This window comes from Adiantum capillus-veneris, chromosome 22, assembly GCF_014529385.1.
Source record: "Adiantum capillus-veneris isolate H3 chromosome 22, ASM1452938v2, whole genome shotgun sequence".
Taxonomy (NCBI): Eukaryota; Viridiplantae; Streptophyta; class Polypodiopsida; order Polypodiales; family Pteridaceae; genus Adiantum; species Adiantum capillus-veneris.
In genome coordinates this window covers 53,724,695-53,743,492 of record NC_140952.1, presented here as the reverse complement: position 1 = coordinate 53,743,492, position 18,798 = coordinate 53,724,695, and the positions used below count along the sequence as shown (strand labels likewise).

Below are 18,798 nucleotides of genomic sequence, written 5' to 3'. Positions count from 1 at the left end.
CTTTAGATTCAACTTCCCTATGATTGGAGTAGAGTTTGAGTTCTGCCCTTTGAAAGCAGATTGCGCTTGAATAGAGACTCCGAAACGATTGGGCTGCAAGTTCAGGTCGTCAGCTAGCTTGGTAGAGATGAAGTTGTCTGTACTACCAGGGTCAAACAAAATAAGAGCCCGCTGGTTGTTGATACTACCCCATGCTTTGAGAAGAGTTCTTTCTTTTCCATCCTTGGTTGTATTTCCATGTACATCTGGGACTGCATTGGAAGAGGGTGGTTGTGGAGGTTTGGTAGGACAGTCACCCTTCATATGACCAACTTGTCCGCACTTGAAGCATCTTCCTTCACTAATGTATGTTCGCAACTCAGCAGGAGAGAGATATCTCCCTTTCTTGGGCTGATTTGGCTTTGCTTCTGCTTCGGAGGCGGTTCTTTTCTTCTTTTGAGAAGAAGTAAAAGAGGTAGGCTGCTCATGGAGAGCCTTCTGCTTAGCATGGTAAGTGCTTTGCTCCATCTTCCTGGGAGTACCCTTGTCATGTATTCCATCAGCTATGCGGGCTGATTCCATAAGTATCTGCAAGTTACCTCGAGGGTAAAGCTTCATACCCTTTTGCAAGGCTTCATGCAAACCTGCTTCAAACTTGCGCATCTTCTCCGAATCGTCAATCTTCTTGAATGGAGTGACTTTCAAGAGAACGTCCCAAAACCTATCCACATAGCGTGGAACGGTTTCGTTCTCTGACTGTGAAAGTCGATCCCATTCTTTCTTTACCTCTTTCTCATAGTCTGGAGAAAGGAATTGTGCGTAGAACTCCTTCTTGAAAGCGGTCCAATATTGGGGTTTGCGATCTTCCAGAATAAGGGTTAACCACCAATTGCTGGCGGTGCCTTTCAAGTACAAACTAACATGGCAAAGCTTGGATCTTTCTTTAAAATTCCCTTCAGCAAATGCAACTTCAAATTGGCGGATGAAAGCCAAAGCTGTCATTATCACGCCGTCCATTGTAGGTGTCGAATTTCACATCTCTATCTCCCGACTTGAATGTTTTCTGCCTGTGGTGCTTCTTCTTATGGTGCTCCTTCTTTCTATGCTTAGACTCCTTGGGGACAGGAGTCCTTTCCCTTGAATGTACTTCTTGCTGCGACGGATCGTCGAGAAACATGTCCTCCGGAGAAACTATGTCTTCCAGATCCTTCATGAAAGAGAACTGAGGGGAATCAGGGGGATCCTACTCTTGAACTTTTGGAATAAACCGCACATGACGTTCTGGAGATTTCTTCTGCCTCTCGTGCATGCGGGAAGTTCCAATCAAAGGATCTTTTCTTGGTTGTGGCGCCTTTGGGTTCTGCGGAATTTCTCCCGACCCCATCGGCATTTTCTCCTTCCCTTTTTCAAGAGTATGGAGAATCTTTTGGACTTCTGGATGGGAGAGAGCTTTCTCCAACTCTTCCACCTGTTGTTGAAGGAGAGAGAACTCTATCTCGCGTCCTCCCATTTCTGCAGTCTGCCAAGAGTCGTCAATCCCTTCAGGAAGAGAGAGAGGACCTTGCTCTGATACCACTGTCACAAAAATACGGAAGCGTAAACTGACGTTTAATTGCACTTCAAATACTCAAGAGAATTAGAGGGAGCGAGAAAACTTGACACTTCATTGGGGACCAGAAGATGTGCTGGTCCCCCCCCATAAAGAGAATATCTTTATTACTAAGGGAGAATCTTTACAAGCACAGGAACGGGGCATACGCTCGTCCTCTATTCTTTCTTCTGTTCTGTTCTGACTACTGACTGAGAAAGTGTTTCCACTTTCTTACTGCTTAGGGGATTTCCCCTCTTCTGCGAGACTGGTTGGAAGCTCTCGAAAAGAGAGTCTATCTTCCGAAACAGCTCATCGGAAGCTCTCACAGAGGAGAGTCCATCTTCCGTTATGTGTTGCCTTCATGCTCATTCATTCATGCATCGAACACAAAAGAGAAACAAGCAAAATGCACACGCACATGCTTGCTGTAATTTTCTGCACATAACCTGAAATTCTTACCTGTGCACACCCCTACGCCGAAACAGAGGTCTTGTTCGCGATGGAATCGCGCCAAACTTGATGTAGACTTAGGATAAGGAGAGAGAAGAGAATTTCTATGGCTGATCTGCTGAAAACAGCCCTAATCGAGGTGATTAGGGGCTGAAAACAGAGAATTTCAGCAGCCGCACTCTGCTAAGAGAGCGTCTACGGCAGCTTCTCGCGATGAAACTTCACCAGAAGGTGTCTATGACTGTGAGATCCCTTGTTCTTGACAATGGGAGCACAAGGCTACCACATATGTCGCAAGGGGCTGCTCTCAAGCTTCAATGGAGGGCTCCACCGCGTAGAGCACGCTCACATTAGGGGGGGTAGGTGCACTGCCAGCCCTGAAAATGGGGGAGGGGGGGCTCCTAAATAGCCATAAGGGAGAGGGGACGCTAGGAAGAGAGAGAGGGTGAGAGTGAGAGTGAGAGAGAGTTAGTTTGCATTGGTAAGTGTGCCACTTGGCACACTTACTTTAAAAACTTAAAAACCATTCAACTTTTGACTTTAAAAACTTCTAGCTCATTAATTAAGAAAATGTGCAACTAACTAACAACTGCTACCAATGATTCTTTTATGAGAACACCAAAGGTCTGCCGGCGCAATGCCGCACGGGCACTGCACCGCCTTTACCTGTTCACACTTGTCCGGCCGCCCGCCCGGGCACGGACCGTTAAATTTAATTTCACGAAACTTACCCTAAGGCTTTATTAGCTTTATTAGCCTTAAGGTCACTGTTCTAAGGACCCCATCTCATTCATGTGCTTGTACTGACGCGCGTATTTTTCTGGGCCTAAAATCTGAGGCTACTGCTTACCCCTTTCTGAAGATCCGATTTCCCAATCACTAGGGCTTCAGGGTAATTTCTGCTAAGGTCCCTCTGAGGTGTTCTAGCCCGCATTTAGGCTCACCTGAGGCCTTAGAACTGCTAGGTCTATTCTGGTGTGCACACAACTAATTAGATAATTCTTTTCTCGTAAATAAATTAATTATTTACAAAGTCTGACTTAGTTATAGCTAGAACAGCCTCCGGAAGTGGTCCCATCTGATCGGGAGTGATCTCGAGCCGTGCTGCCAATTTCAGTGAAATGAAGTTGGCCTTGGCTCCTCCATCAAAAAAGATAAGGGCCTCTTGGTCTTTCACTTTGCCCCAAGCTCGGCAAAGTTCTATACTCTCGTCCATGGTGTTGGGATCCGTACCCACACAATCATAGTTTTTTCATACGTCAACCATGCGTCTCACTCAGGCGGGTATGGAAGCCCGATATAAGCCCAATTCAGACCCCCCGAAGATACCATACGTGGAATACCATACGGCACTAAAAAATTAGTGTGTGTATATATATATATATACACACACTAAAAAATTAGTGTGTATATATCATAACAAATAGCAATTAAATTTAAAACATTAAACTCTAAAGAGCAACCCAAAGCCACATAATGCATTAAAACATCATAGAAAATGTAGAATCTAGCTAGATCAAGGAGTCGGGAGCCAAGAAACAGATCAAGATCTCTGATCAATAGATACATCAATGAATCATGATCATACTAGAGGCTACAACAAAGCAAGAGATGGCAAAATATGGAGCCTCCAAAACCAACAAGACTGTATACTGAGTACTCCAAAATTCAAATGACAAAACATAAATAGAGCCTAGAGGGTGGAGTCCAGCCGCTCGATGCTAAATAGTGAATCCAAAACATAAGTAGAGCTAAGAGGAGTCAAGACCGAGGCTAGAGCAAAATGCAATGAGCTCTAACTCTCATCAAAGGCCACCTCATCATCATCATCCTCATCATCACCCTCATCATCCTCATCCTCATCCTCATCCCAAGCCTCATCCTCAGCAACGGAGCATGAAGTCCCAATATCAGTGGGCATGCTAATCGGAAGAGACTCCATAACATCATCAGTGCTCTGTGCAATAGCCTCCTGAATCTCTTGCAACTCAAGCAAACGCTCCTCATCCTTCTCTTTGTTAAGCATCTCCAATGTCACCTCCATTCTCTCATAGCCGCCCTCTTTGATCTTGCATAAGGGCCTCAAGTTGGTGAGTATGTAGACAAGCTTCTCGGTATGAGCAGGAAGTAGCCTATTTCTTCTCTTGGTGTGAATGAGAGAGAAGGTGCTCCAATTTCTCTCACATGGAGAGGCACATGTCCCTTGAGAAAGCACCTTAAGTGCAAGAGTCTGCAATGTGGGCGTGCAAGCCCCAAAAGTCTCCCACCATTTTACACCCTCTTGCATTCTCTTTGGATCCTTTGCAATAGGATGAGCAAATGACTTTCTTTCAGTGAGGAAAGTGTCCAACTCATCAATGAGGGTACCCTACATGGTCAAATCACCCTTGGTATACCTATCCAAAAATGTCACCCACCCGTCATGAACCTCACTATCATTGAATTGTCCTCTTCCTCGCCATATAGGATGCAACAAATATCCCACAGCATGCAATGGTGTGTGCATCATATTCCATCTATCAACGCATAGGTCATTGATCTCTTGCATCCTTGCCGCATCAATACCTTGCATGTTTTGAATTTGCTCAACCATGCGATCCGTAAGCTCATACACAAGCCCCATGGTGGCTCCTTCCCTATCAGCCAAACGAAGTATCTTCAAGATGGGAGCACAAATCTTCAAAATCAACTTTGCCTCTTGCCAAAAGGATGCATTAAACACAATGTCCGAGACCACTATGGCCTTTCCAGTCCTGGATGCCTTCATTTTCACAAATTTTGCATCAATCATAAGCCTACGCACACCTTGCATACATTTCTCATCCACAAGACTAGCCAACATGATGAAGTAGTAGGCAAATCGAGTGGCCGATGGCTTCAACAATTCTTTCTTGCTAAGCATTCGAAACAATGCCAAGACAGTGGACTTCCTTGTGACAAATGTGACAACCTTTGTTGCATCTTCAAGAATTTTTGCAAGCCAAGGGAGCTTCCCAATATCCTCAAACAAGAGGTCCAAGCAATGGCATGCATATCTCGTGAAAAAAATGTGTTTCCATTTCTCTTCCACCATTTGCCCGGCCCCAACACAATTAGTTGCATTGTCCATGCATACCTGCACAACATTGGAGGGTCCTACCCCAATAATCACATCCTTAAGCTGCTTGAAAATAAATTCTGATGTCTTTATCTCCCCAGATGTGTCCACAGATTTCAAAAACACAGAACCATGTATAGAGCATGCAAGAGAGTTAATGATAGACCTGCATCTAGTGTCAGACCATCCATCACATACAATTGTGCATCCATGTTTTTTTCCATTTCTCGTGCACACCCATGATCTCATGACCAATGCATTTGACCTCATCATTTAACTCTGTGGTGCGCAAAGCATTGTATGTGGGAGGCACATAAGATGGACCAACTTGTCCAATTGCCTTGACCATTTCCAAAAAGAAAGGACTCCGCACTTTCCATTCAGGAATGTCCTCTGCATAAAAAAACCTGCGAAAGGCTTGATCTACTTGCTTGCGTGCTTGCAAGCTAAATGCACTTGCCAAAGGCCCTTGTGCAACCTTCCTCTTTTTGCTCGAGGACCCCACATTTGATTTGGAAGACCAAGTCCCAGTGGCACTTACATGAGCACTCCCTGATGCATGTGTACTCATTGAGCCTGAGGCACCTCCTTGAGATAGAGAGGCATTACCTCCCAAATCATCCACCAAGGCATCTACAAATGCATTTGGGTCCTTCCCATCATTCTGTACATCTACATGCAACCTTGTGACCACCTCTTTGACGTCCTCTGGCACACTGTCACATGGGCCTACACCATAGCCAAAGAGGGGCAATAAATGTGCACGAATACAGGAGGGACCACCGTCCCAAGTATGCCCACAATACTTGCATTTACATGTAAATTGCCCTTTCTTTTGAGGCTTCAATTGTTCTACATACTGCCATTCAGGACGCTTCACTCGGCCCATCTGGATTCTACAAACTTGCAAGGTGCACACTGCAAAGTTGCAAACCTTGACAAAGTGGAGGCCTCACGAGTCAAGACTCAGGAGCAGCCCACGGCCCATGGGTAACAAAGGACGTAGGTGAAGAATCAGCCGCGCGCGGGAGAGTGTGTGGGTAGGGCTCCCGGCTCGCGGTCTCGACTCTCAAGCCTCAATCGAGTCACTGTGTGCAGAAATGGCAGCGTTGCAGTTTTTAGAAAACTCGCGCAGAGACGTTTTGGGGCACATTTGACAATTTGGGGGGAAATTTGCAAGCTCGTCAAAATCGCCCTGCTCACGTCCGGAAACGGCAACCATCCGCCAATCATACACGGACGCGCCCGGAAGTCCAATTGCCCAATCGGACGCGTATGAAAAAAACTATGCACACAATCTGGAACCAGTCCTGTTTTCATCTTGCCTTTTCTTCCGCGTTCCTCAGCTGCTCTCGAACTCTCAAGCCTTTCGTCGTCCTTGTCATTCTGTTCTTTCTCTGCCTTTTTAGGGCACTTCGCGGAGATATGTCCATGTTCCCCGCATCCAAAGCACTTCCCCACCCTGATGAAGCGAGCTCTCTCCTTAGGAGTAAGCTTGGGTCGTGCATCCTTCTTTTCTAGGTTGCTCTTTCTCTTTCTACTTTCATTTGCTGAAGTCTGTTCGGCTCGTTGTGTCATGACCTCATCGGTGGGGTAGGTCAGACTGCCATAGTGAATGGCAAAATCCCGTTTCGCATGACTCATCAACTCCTGAATAGAAGCTGACTTCTGTTCCAAGCAGTGATCTCGGATCTCTGTAGGTAGACCCAAGGTAAACCGCTCAATCTGTTCTCTGAACGAGATCTTCTTGAATGAAGAGGCGGGTAGAAAAGAGCTCCCGAATCTCTCGCAATAAGCGTCCACTGTATCTCTCTTGGTCGTCCGAAGATGGTTCCAAGCAGCTCGTATATCGCATACTCTTGAGTCAGCCAAGAAGAAATAAAAAGCTTCTTAAATTTCAGTCATTTAATTGGCGCAGTCTTGTTTAAAATAAGCGTGGACCACCAAGTTCGAGCATTCCCCTTAGAGTAAGAGGCAGCTCTCCGAATCTTAGAGTGCTCTGAGTAGCGTCCTCCGACGAAAGCGATGTCAAACTGCTGTATAAAAGACAAAGCCTTCGAAGCATCTCTATATCCGAAAAACGTGTCAAATTTAATTGACTGTCCACCTTTCTTAAACTCTTGGACTTTTTTGCTTTTGTCTTCCAGAAAGTCATACTGGTTGGCTTTATAAAAATTCTTCTTATTTGCATAAAAGTTACCGTCGTCAGAGTCTGAACTGTCTGTAGACGAGTCCTCTGTAGAACTGTCACTCACTGGGCGAGAGTGAGACTTCTTTGCCTTTTTCTTGCCCTTTCCGAAGCGTTGTTTCTTGCTTCGCTTTTTGCCTTTTCTGTCTTCTTCGCTCGAGTCAGAAGAGCTAGAAGAACTGTCAGAAGAAGAAGAAGAACAAGAAGAAGAATTGGGTACTTCTTCAAATCGAACACGCTTCTTCTGTTTCTTTGCCTTATCAAATGTCGACTAACGACCCAAATAACCCGGGAAGTCAGTGCCTTTCTTCGGCTTTTTGCCGTGCTTTTTAGCTTTGTTTTGCGTGTCAAAAAGCTGAGCAATACGTGCATCAACCACCTCTTCTAATTCCTTCTCTGAATATTTCTTGTGAGCAGAAGGTTTCTTGAGAGCGGGTTTCGGGGGTGGTTCTGTGGTTTTCTGCCACTGCTCGTCCACTTCCTAAAAAGAAGTCTCACTCATATATTTTGCAAATTTTGGGTCCTTCGCAAAATTGAGCATCATCTTTGTTGCATCGCCGATCAATTGACGACGCTCCATCTCTCGTCGCTCCGCCTGAGTAGGCTGAGGCGGGCCATACTCCTTGCCGGAATCTTCGTTGTGATCCCTTCCCGCATCTCCGGATGCAGAGGGAGTCGACTGATCCTTGCGTGAAGCCATAGGTGCCGCGGATAAAAAATTTGGGATCGGATTTCCCGTAGAAGAGAAATCGGCCATGCTCTGATACCACTGTGATAGACTTGAACACTCCAAGTCAAGAATCGACCGCGACAGCACCAAATAACCACTTCAAAACAGTTCACGGTTCACAATTGATTTACACTGGCCCGGCGGAGTTCCGTGCCTAGAGATATTGGCCCCAAAGACTGGCGCTCCTTTCGGTATTTCTTTTTGTATTAATCTGAGTTCAAAGTACAAGAGTGGTTGGGTCTCACTCTCAGACTCTGCGTCCAGATGCTCTGAGAAGTGAGGCCCTCCCCACTATTTTAAAGATACAAGGGATGCCCAAGAGCAAAGCCCCAAAAACAGTAAGTGAAACGCTTCTCCAATTTAAAGCGATTTATTCCAAAAGCTACCCAAAAACAGCCAGCGTAATTTCAGGGATTCCGTACGCTGCCACGTCATCAGCAAGCTACGCAAAAAGCAAGTTTCCGTACACTTTGCCACGTCAGCCTGTCAGTGGATTTTGCGCCGGAAAATCCTGGCTGCCACGTGTCTGCTGTCAACGCATTGTACTCTGCTGAATTAGGGTTTGCAGGTTGTTTAGGGTTAGGGTTAGGGTTACTGGCAGAAATTAGGGTTTTTGCAGATTAGGGTTTTTGGCAGAAATTAGGGTTTCTGCAGATTAGGGTTTCTGGCAGCCACATCATCACTTTGTGACAGCGAGTAGGCTGTAGACCTAAAGCCAACATAGTGAACTCGGGCATCAGGTTGATGCTAGATCCACCATCCACTATCACTCCTGAGAATTGCCACCCCAAGACGGACACGGTTAGACGAGTGCATCTATAATCAGTAAGGGGAGCAGCAGGATGGGATATCATATATGACTCTAATGGTCGCATTGGGAGGTGCCCGCCGTGAGGACTTGCTCTGGGGTAAAGTGACTGAATAACAGCAATGGTGTCACTTCTAAAACTCGCATCTAGCCGCAGCATGTCATAGAGGGTCACTTGTTGGAAGGTGTTCTTCAAGATTGTCTCTGTTGTAATCTTATTATTTTCTACCAGTGGTTTCTCGGGGACCTTGATCTTCTGTAGATTGGCAACTGCTTCCAAGAAGGCTTCACCAATATTGGAGAGCAAAGATTTGGATTCTTGCTTGGCACTGGGGGATGGCTTATCGACAGTTGAAGGCAGGGTATCCACTGGTGTGAGAATGTGTGGGGGAGTTGAACTTATTGGAATGCTAAGACCGAGAGCGACTCTCTGGGCCCGAGTGAGGACGCCCACTGGCTCCAACTGCAGCTTATCTTGAGGGGTAACCGCATGGGCAGAAGGGGGCGGTTGAGGAATGGTGCTAACAGCTATCAGATTGAGCTTGGGAAAGGTAAACTCATTTTGCCTTTGACTTGGGTTCAAAGCCGTGGATGCACGAAGTTTAGGTCAATCCTTACTGTAGTGATCCTTCGCTTCAGGGCAATGACGGCAGGGAGGGGACCCTTCTGGCAGGGGGCATTCGCTTTGGTAATGTCCATATTCCCCCTATCTGTAGCACAAAATCGGTCAATTCAATGGGCGAGTCGAAGGGGGAGGTGGTCCTTGCTCCTGGTGCATGGAGCTGGAGGTGGAGGCGTAGAAACTGAGGGGATGTGTAAGGTGTAGCGGAATGAATGTTGAACTTTGCTCAAGATGAGTGCTCCAAACTGTGCTCAAGGTTCCTTTTACTTATGGAAGGGAGAGCCTTCCGTTCTTAATGAGAAAGTGCAATGGACACAAACAAAGTGAATGGACACTGTGAATGGAAGTGCATGAGACTGAGAGATAGAGAGAGAAGAGAATACGACACCAGAATGTTGTCAAACCCTCCTCCAAAGGCCCCACTCTCTATGGCGAGAGCGGACTACTATTGATTGCACAAATCTCTACAATGCTTGGACTTGCCGAAGATGTAGACGACGACGAGACGGCTGAAATATGAAAGTGCTAATGGCTGAAATCTGCAATCTTTATCTGTTGAATTCTGACTCTATGTCGGTGATGATGTCGATGACGATGATGCGACGACGACGCGCTGAAAACGTGGCTGAATCTGCAAACTTCGACGGATCCCACCGTGCGGCGAGGAACGGCTGCGGGAAGGTGAGATCTGCGAGGTTCGGGACTTGTTCTGCTGTGTCTAAAGGGTGAAAACTGAAAACGCTGGTTCCGTCACAGTGAATCTGCAAAACGCTGAAGTGTGATGCTGATGCAAAAACGCTAGGGCTGAAAATCTGCTGCTGGAGGAAATCCACTAACGCTAGGGCTGATCTGCTGTCGTCAAGTGGATCTGCTGTGTCTGCTAATGCCAAAGCTGCTCTGCAATGCAAAAACGCTGGCTGATCTGGGTTCTTGTCCAAAAACGCTAGCTCTTCTGCTGTGATGCAAAAACGCTAGAGAACTTGGGGTCCTACTGAGAAGTTGCCTGTGAGCAATGCTCTTGCTGCCTCTTCTGCCAGAAAGTGCTAGCTTTGGTTTGCTTACATATTATCTTAGCAAAATTGCCCTACCTAGTTCCCAACAAAAGTCGCTTAATAAAGAAGTGAAAAATGTCAAAAATAGGGGAAATAGGTTTAATGCACTAGAAAATTCCTCTGATGGATTCTGATGGATTCTGATGAGAATGCTGATGATCATGCTGTGTGCAACCGGAGGATATGCATCTAATCTAAGTGACTGGTCATGCACGGTCTGCGAACAAACTCACAAAAGTGCAAGATCACTTCCTATTCTAGATTGACTTGACGGAACTGAACCCTGGTCATGCTGTAGCTTGTCCACGGACACATAGGGTTGGATGTGTCACGTGACAGGATGAGGGAGCATGGGCATGATAAAAGCTCTGAGAGGGAAAAGTACTCTGCATACCTTGCATAGGAGGGGTTGTCAGCAAACGTGGCATTTGGGTTTGTTGACCATAAGCAGAAACCATATGGGATGCAGGAGCTAAGCCTTGTTGAAGCGTTGGAGCGAGACTCTGTTGTAATTGTCTCGATCCTGTCAGATAGTAGCATTCTTTGTCATCATGCCCTGACTTCTCACAGAAGTGACAGTAAGCTCGGAGCGGACATTCCTACGGAGGATGCCCAAGAGAACAACAGGAGGTACACAAACCATAGTATTAGTCTCTTGATGAGCTTTGAGCTCCTTGAGCTCGCGCTTGAGATTGTCCAAAGCTTCTTGCTGTGGAAGCTTCTCCTGCCGAAGAGAGTATGATCTCTCTTCATGAAGAGCTCGTTGTAACTTCAAAGCTTCCAGTTCTCTACGTAAAGAGGTCAAAGGATCAGAGTGACTTTCTAAAAGGACTGAGGTGGTTTCTACCTTAGGAGAGTCGGTGAACAGCTTCCTCACTCCTATCCGAGTAGCAGTTGCAACAAACTCCTCCGGGGTGGCGTCAAGTCGGAGATTCTCCCGCAATTTTGCTGAGACGTTTTGGAAAGAGCCTTCTCCACCCACTTCTTAACCATGAATTCACCCGGTTGCTGAGGAATCTTGGCGACCAAAGACTTTGTTCTGGTCATGAGCTCTCCAAAAGTCTCTTTGGGCTAAAGCATCAGGTTGGCTAACTCATCCAGAACCTTCTCTTGGAAGTCCCCTAGTCTGAAAGCTTCACAGAATTGTTGTCTCAATGTGGCCCAAGTAGTAAAGTGGTTTTCTGCAAACTGACTGTACCACTTGTCTGCTAAGCCATCCAAGGTAATGGGAAGAGTACTAAGTAGGCGTCTTCGCGGTTGAGGCCATGACCTCTGCAGAGAGAAACAAACCTTTGGACATGGTCGTCGGCATCCTCTGTGAAAGTTGGGAACTTGAGGCACAGGTGTCCGTGATGGCAGAGCCAGAGTACGACAAAGAGGGCAATGTCCTGACAGATGGGAACTTGGTCTCTTCAATGGAGTCTTCATCTGCATCTGATGATGATTTTTGAGGATGAGGCCATCACATGGATGATGGGCTAGCTAGCTATTGAGTGCTCTCTGCTACTATATACACTTACTTTTTGGGTAGAATGGTTTCATTTATGACATTTGTACGCTCTATGATGAGCCTTTTGTTATAGCCAGGGCCCTTTAGGCTATCACCTATGGTACTTTGATGTTTTCAGTATTGGTGTGTTCATTGTTCACTGTTATTTCAGATCTCATTTCAGCTTTGATATTCCTGTTCAATCATCAAAGTCGTCTTAACTTTGAAGTCTCTTGTCGTAGTTACAGAGTATGTGGTTGTCTTGTAAAACATGTCTTTGAATATCTCTATAAGTTGTTGCCTTCTCTCTTGTTTTTTGTTAAAAATGTCCTAAAAATTTAGTACAAGAATACGTATTTTTACATACATAATAATTTTCTTGTACGGAACAACGTATAATACATACATATACGCCATATACAGTACGTTCTGAACCACCTTGCATTCAATCTAGTGATCATTTTGTGTTTACACTCTATTCCAATCTCCATTGTGTAATTAAGTGGTGATTGTCACCTTAATGCCATCAATGGTTCTCTGTTTTATCCTCCCTAATCTCGACAATTAATGTTGTAGACCAGTAAACTCAAATAAAAAACATCTACAACTTTTCCAAAGCTCTATGAATGCAAGTGAAGCTGGAAGACAGCTTTGAATGTAACCCACTTCATCCACGACCCCTATATGAAACCCTTGAACTCCCACATAAGGGACTTGTTATCGATCACACTGCCAGAGATCTTGAACCTTGTATGTGTACACCACAAGGATTAGTCTTTCAAGTTTATCATTTGCATTCATTTTATGTCCACGGCTTAGCGTCCTCAGATTCATCACAAAGGCCAAATTTTTCACCTTACAATCCCGCTGAAGAAGAAAATCTGAACCTGGAAACAGATGATGTCGGCGTTGAGGACATTGGAGAAGTAGTTGGAGATAGAAGAATGGCGAACCGCAGCATCCTTGAGGGTGGTGTAAAGCCCGTTCACGTTCCAGCTCAGAATGCGCATGGTGCGAACGTTCTATAGACGAAATTTAAACTTCTGAGCTAGTTTGGAGTTAACTCGATTTGAATGGTGGATTTGCCCATTTGGCGGGGGGTGGAGGGGTTTGGGGGGGGGGGGGGGGGGGGGGGGGGGTGTGGGTTTGTGCTGTGCTGGTGGCTTGGCCTGAGTTTAATAATGTAAAAATCAAGAATTCTATTTTTGAGTGATTTTTCACAAACAGTAAATGGTATGATTGAGTTTTATAAAACCTAATGATGATAAGTTAAGGTAGAGTGTATGGTTAATATACACCCCACAACCAAAGCCAGCTATTTTATTAAGAAGATTCCTTTATTTTGTTTACTTTTTGGTGTAGGTAACCATTAGCTCTTTCTCTCTCTAGACTCATGCACACAAAGGGTCTCCACTCCCTACTTCCTCTCCTTTCTACGCAAGTCTCTTTCTCCAAGTCTGAACCCCTACTAAGGTTGTGTCGAACCCTACGCTATAGAGTTGTAGAGGGAGGGCAACCATTGTAAGCTTCCTTCCAAGGCCTCCTCTTGCTTGCACCTCTCTGTGGTGCTCGTCTCTTAATGGTTTTCGTCCCCCACCTTGCTATAGTTTTGCTTTGGACGCAACATTGGTGCCTTCGTTTTGTTGCAAATGCTCCTTGACCTCATGAGAGAAATTCACATATGATTTGTGCTTAGCTATAGAAAGCAATTTGTTCAATGATAGAATGTAGGTATGCATCTTTATAGTGGTGCTCAGCCATTGAGTAATGGCTGACTATCACCTTGTTGTTGGAAATATAAAATGCCCTTCAATTAGTAAAGAAGAGATAGTGAATGCTTGTGGGGTCAAAGATATCCATCATGGCACCAATTACTTCAAGTACATTGTCGTGTGTTTTGTATTGGGCTTCTTTTGCCAAGATTTCTCTCTTTAAAGCTTGTGGGAGTTTAGAAGGTTTCAAGGTTGCCACATTGAATTTTATTGTTGACTCCATGCCTACAAAATCTCAGTAAAATGGGTATAAGTATTTAGTTCTACTTTTACTTCTAATTTGGAATCTCCTATTTTGTCTCAAATAGGCAAAATCAGTTGTTTGGACGTTGAAATTATGCAATCAAACTTTGTTTCATGTTTTCAATTGTTTGGTAGCCAGTTTATGGCACTGTAGGAATACCTCTATGTTACGATGTTACAAATTCCAATCGTAACTTAGGATGCTTTTTTTATGTGGTACTTTTGCCCTTTGTGTTAATAAACAAACAATAAAAGTACTTCTTTGGGGGAGGGTTGTTTCATTCCCGTCTATTTCATGTTGGTTGTAGCTCACTGTTAAACTATGTTTATGATTGTGGGTTTGTCAAGAAGCTAACCTCTTCCCAAGGTCTCTTGCATAAATCTTTCTGTTATGGAAATGCAAAAGTTTCATGTTAAAACTATGCTTTTATGCCTTAATAGTCTTCTTTGTCCTTAGGAGATCTATGCAATAGGTATTCTCCTTCATTTGAGTTCATTGTCCAAATGTCATGCTTCATCCTGATAGTGACACTTTGATCACTTATGGTCCGCCATCCTAACTTTAAAAGCAAGCTCACTTTTATAACTTTAGTCCGACACAGTCTTCTGGGAGTTTTAAGTTATTGTACCATGCAATAAATCTACTTTTGAGGGAATTTAATGTATGTGCGCTGGTAATATATGTCCCTACAAGTATAAAAAGTTATCCAACCACTCTTGACTTGTTTTGTCATTTTCTTTTATACATGAGGCCTTCAAGAGTAATTGCCTTGACTTTTTATGAGGCCTCCATTGGACTTGATACATTGTATCATTATATTCAAACCTTTCTCAGATAAAAAAACATTCAAATTATCACAAATACTCGATCCTTTTAATTTGAGAATGAACATAACTCATCGTAGTAGACAATAATGTTGAAGCATGACAACTGACCAGTTGTTCTAAAGTTGTTTCTACCCTAAGCACGAGGATGAGCTTATTGAGATGAAGAGAAGGTCTCTGAGCTTATTGTTAAGCTACATGGATATACTCATTTATACATGTATATGCATCATGTGGTTGCAACGTTATCCCTGAAAGAAAAGTGCTCATTTCATCACGAGGACCTGTTGGGTTTTCAAACCCTAGTCATTTGGTCGTCTTAACCCGTGGGAAACACACTTGTTGGTAGACGGATATGCGCTCCAATATTTTTGGACTTTGCAGGGGAAAAGGGTGGCTAAAATAGGCATGCAACTTCTATGTATATCATGTATAAGGTCTTTCAATAATCAATCAAAAAATCAATTCATAGTGTGTTCTATTTTGTGTCGAAGCCTTTCTCTTGCTCTTTTTGGTTTCCTCTTCTTCTTTTTTTTGCTCTGCACGCTCCATCCCACCATGGTTGTCCTCCGCCATCACCCTCCAGAGCCCCGCAAATCTCAACATTGGTATCAGAGCCCAGGGTAGGCACAGTCGCGGGCAATAGCTAAGCAATGATAGCGTTTCAAAACGCTGCCTTAGGGCTTGTGCTGCAGAGCTACAGACAAATCTTCTCAAAACACTCATAGTGGTGGTTGCAGCAAGGCTAGTCGACGAGAAGCCTCTCAAAATGTTGTCATTTTGTGGAATTGGTAGGGCATGTCAAAAATGCTACTACAAAGCTAGGCGATGACACATAGCAGCATATCAAAACGTTGTCTATTCTTTTGCAGAAGAGGCAGCTAGACGTCTTCATCTTCCTAGGCAAAGAGCATATAGCGTTTCAAAATGCAACCAAAAGAGGCGAGGCTTGTCGACGGCGTTTTGTTCATCTCCTAGGCACACACCACAAAGGTGACTTTGTAAGCGTTTCAAAACGCTATTAGCGATGGTGATAATAACCCCTTCAAGCATTCCAACACGCTACAATAAATCTTGAAAGCGGCAAGTGTGCAAGTTGAAATGCTTTACAACTAGTCTTCGAGGACAAGTCAAAGACTTGTCTATAGCATCTCAAAAAGCTGCCAGAACCCTCTATTGTTTGCAAGTTTGATGTTGCATCCGCTTTTACAAAACTCTAGTGACTTTATGGTGTGGTACGTGGTTCAAAGACCCATTCTCAAAATCAAATGGAAGAGAAATCTCTTGAAAATTGTTGTGTTTTATACGAGAATTTTGATCGGAACCATGAAGATGCAAGATTTGGTTTGTGATGCCAAGATTTGGCATGAAAGTTTTGCAACCAAGCTTAATGGCTACCTACTTGATCGATGCATGAAAGATAACATCAATGATAGGACATAAGAATATGGAAGCTCTCTCCAGAATAGATGTCACTTCCCTCTCGAAGTTGTCAAAGTAGTATTGAAAGTGGTGTTTATGTGTACGCCCGGTTTTACAGTGAGGCATATTGTTATCAAGTCTAGAATATTATTTTTGTGTCTTAGGTTTGTTATGGTTTTGCCTGTTGTCAAGACTATCATCTATTTTTTGTCAAAGCCTTGTTTTATGTTGTTAATTGTCAGTTACTTTCATGGAAGATTTGTACGAGTATAAACACTTCCACATGAAAAAGTGGTAAGACCTCCCATTTATGTGTATGCCCGGTTTTACAGTGAGGCATATTGTTATCAAGTCTAGAATATTATTTTTGTGTCTTAGGTTTGTTATGGTTTTGCCTGTTGTCAACACTATCATCTATTTTTTGTCAAAGCCTTGTTTTATGTTGTTAATTGTTAGTTACTTTCATGGAAGATTTGTACGAGTATAAACACTTCCACATGAAAAAGTGGTAAGACCTCCCGTTGTGTGTTTGGTTTCAGCTCTTGTTGTCCCCACTCTGATTGTTGTTCGAGGGAAGTACACACACCCTGATGTTGTTGTCGGGGGGGGGGGGGGGGGGGTTGGGTTTTCAAGCCTTGGTCATTTGGTCATCTTAACAAGTGGCAAACACTCATGTTGGTAGATGGATAGGCACTCCAGCCCTTGTGGAGTTTGCATGGGAAAAGGGTGGCTAAAATAGGCATGCAACTTCTATATATTTCATGTATAAGGTCTTTCAATAATCATTAAAAAAATCAGTTCATAATGTGTTCTCTTTTGTGTCAAAGCCTTTCTCTCACTCTCACTCTCATTGGTTTTCCCTTTCTTTGATGTGCACACTCCATCTCACACCATGTTTGTCATCCACCGTCACCCTCCATAGCCTCGTGAATCCCTACAGGGCCTTGTTTTTTATTGTTGTTGCAAAGGCGCGAGATATATTTTAGCCTTTTCTTTATGAGGTATTGTTTGTTTTTGCTCACCATTATAAAAAAAACATGCAGCATTGATTGATCATCACAACGGTGAGGTGTTGTGTACATGTGAAGCTTTGGCATGCGAAGAGTACGGTGCTTGGATTCAAGGTCATAACTCATATTTTATCTTGTTCTTGTTGAAATAGAGCTTGGATATCACCTTTCACACTTATTGAAGAGGCTTTTACCTATTTTCCTCTATCTAGCCAAGTATGTATTCTTTGTTTGAGTGTATTGGACCGGGGAATTGTTGATTGCTCAACAAAATCATGCTAACATTGTTTGTTGCTATTTATTCTGAAGGATGGTGAATATCTTCGTGGGCATGATATGTTCATGAAGTGTTTCTCTAATGCATTTCATCACAACCCAGTATATGCAGATACCATGCCCCCTCTTACTATAGCCATAGGGTATTGATGCACAACGAGCTTTTGGAGAAAGCTTTGGAGTGGGCTTTTTCCCTCTTTTTGCTTATGTTTCATAGCTCGTGCCAAAAGCTTGCTCCGCCCCTTGTTAGAGCAAGCTCTTGGCCAAGCTTTTTTTCATTTTCTCTCTCTCCCCTCTCTCTTGCTCTTCTTCAATCTCTCTCTCTCTCTCTCTCTCTCTCTCTCTCTCTCTCTCTCTCTCTCTCTCTCTCTCTCTCTCTCTCTCTCTCTCTCTCTCTCTCTCGGCAGTGAGAAAGAGAGAGAGGGAGAGAGCATGTTCTTGTTTTCCATTCTCGATAGACATTAACAAAGAGGTTAGATCTCATATCTCTTGCAATGTACATTGACGTCATTGGGCAAGATCCCACATTCTCTATACAGGCACCATGTATCCCAGAACCTGCACGCAAGCTAACACGCAAGCTCACGCAAAACCATTGCAAAATTGCACATAAAACTAGCTTTCCTCTGTCCTAGGTGGGAAAGAGCTACCACGGAGTTCCTCCACCATTGCCTTTAAAGCCTTGATTTCTTCATCCTTATTCGGTAGCTCTTCTTGCTTAACTCACAACTCTTCCATGTGCAACTGAAAGAATCTGTGTGGTTTTATCAAGCTCTTGAAGAACTTTCTAGGCACGAGTTTTTGCAGCACGTTGGGCTATTTTGGTCAGTCTCTTCTCTACACGTGTGAGTGCAGCTAAGGAAATTGTAGAATCAAACTCCTTTTCTCGAACACAAATTTGCCTTTTCTAAGCCATGATATGACGAGCTTGGTTGGCATTAGAGGAAGCAAGTGAGAAGGCCTATTGTCCTTGTAGACTGTCTGATTGAGAATGAGGCATTGCAACATGTCAACACTATTTTGGATCTCACCCATGTTGGCGATGGCCGTGTCCCAACGCTCCAGGCCTGCACTGCAACTGATGCCACCCCACTTTCCAACTGTTGGTAATCGGCTCTTGCATCTAACTTGTACGACCCCACCACCACCTCATCTGTCATTTCATGCTAATGCAAGTCCCATTTTGGGATTTGTCCCTTGAAAAAAACCTTTGCTTTATTTGTAAACTAGTCTAGACACAGAGA

The 18,798-nt window shown here is 44.1% G+C and overlaps 1 protein-coding gene and 2 pseudogenes across 2 annotated transcripts in view; all 3 read right to left on the bottom strand.

Annotated features, from left to right (window-relative positions):
• LOC147429368 (uncharacterized) overlaps window positions 1–13,111 on the bottom strand; it is a 60,015-nt gene extending 46,904 nt beyond the window's left edge. For both annotated transcript variants that reach the window (XM_086495557.1, XM_086495558.1), the window contains exon 1: window positions 12,894–13,111. In XM_086495557.1, the coding sequence (XP_086351683.1) occupies window positions 12,894–13,016 (123 nt within the window). In that variant the 5' untranslated portion in view covers window positions 13,017–13,111. The remainder of the gene's footprint in view (window positions 1–12,893) is intronic.
• LOC147429369 (uncharacterized) lies at window positions 3,564–6,006 on the bottom strand (annotated as a pseudogene).
• Window positions 13,112–14,841: 1,730 nt separating the features above from the next.
• LOC147429367 (uncharacterized) lies at window positions 14,842–18,714 on the bottom strand (annotated as a pseudogene).
• Window positions 18,715–18,798: the final 84 nt, after the last annotated feature.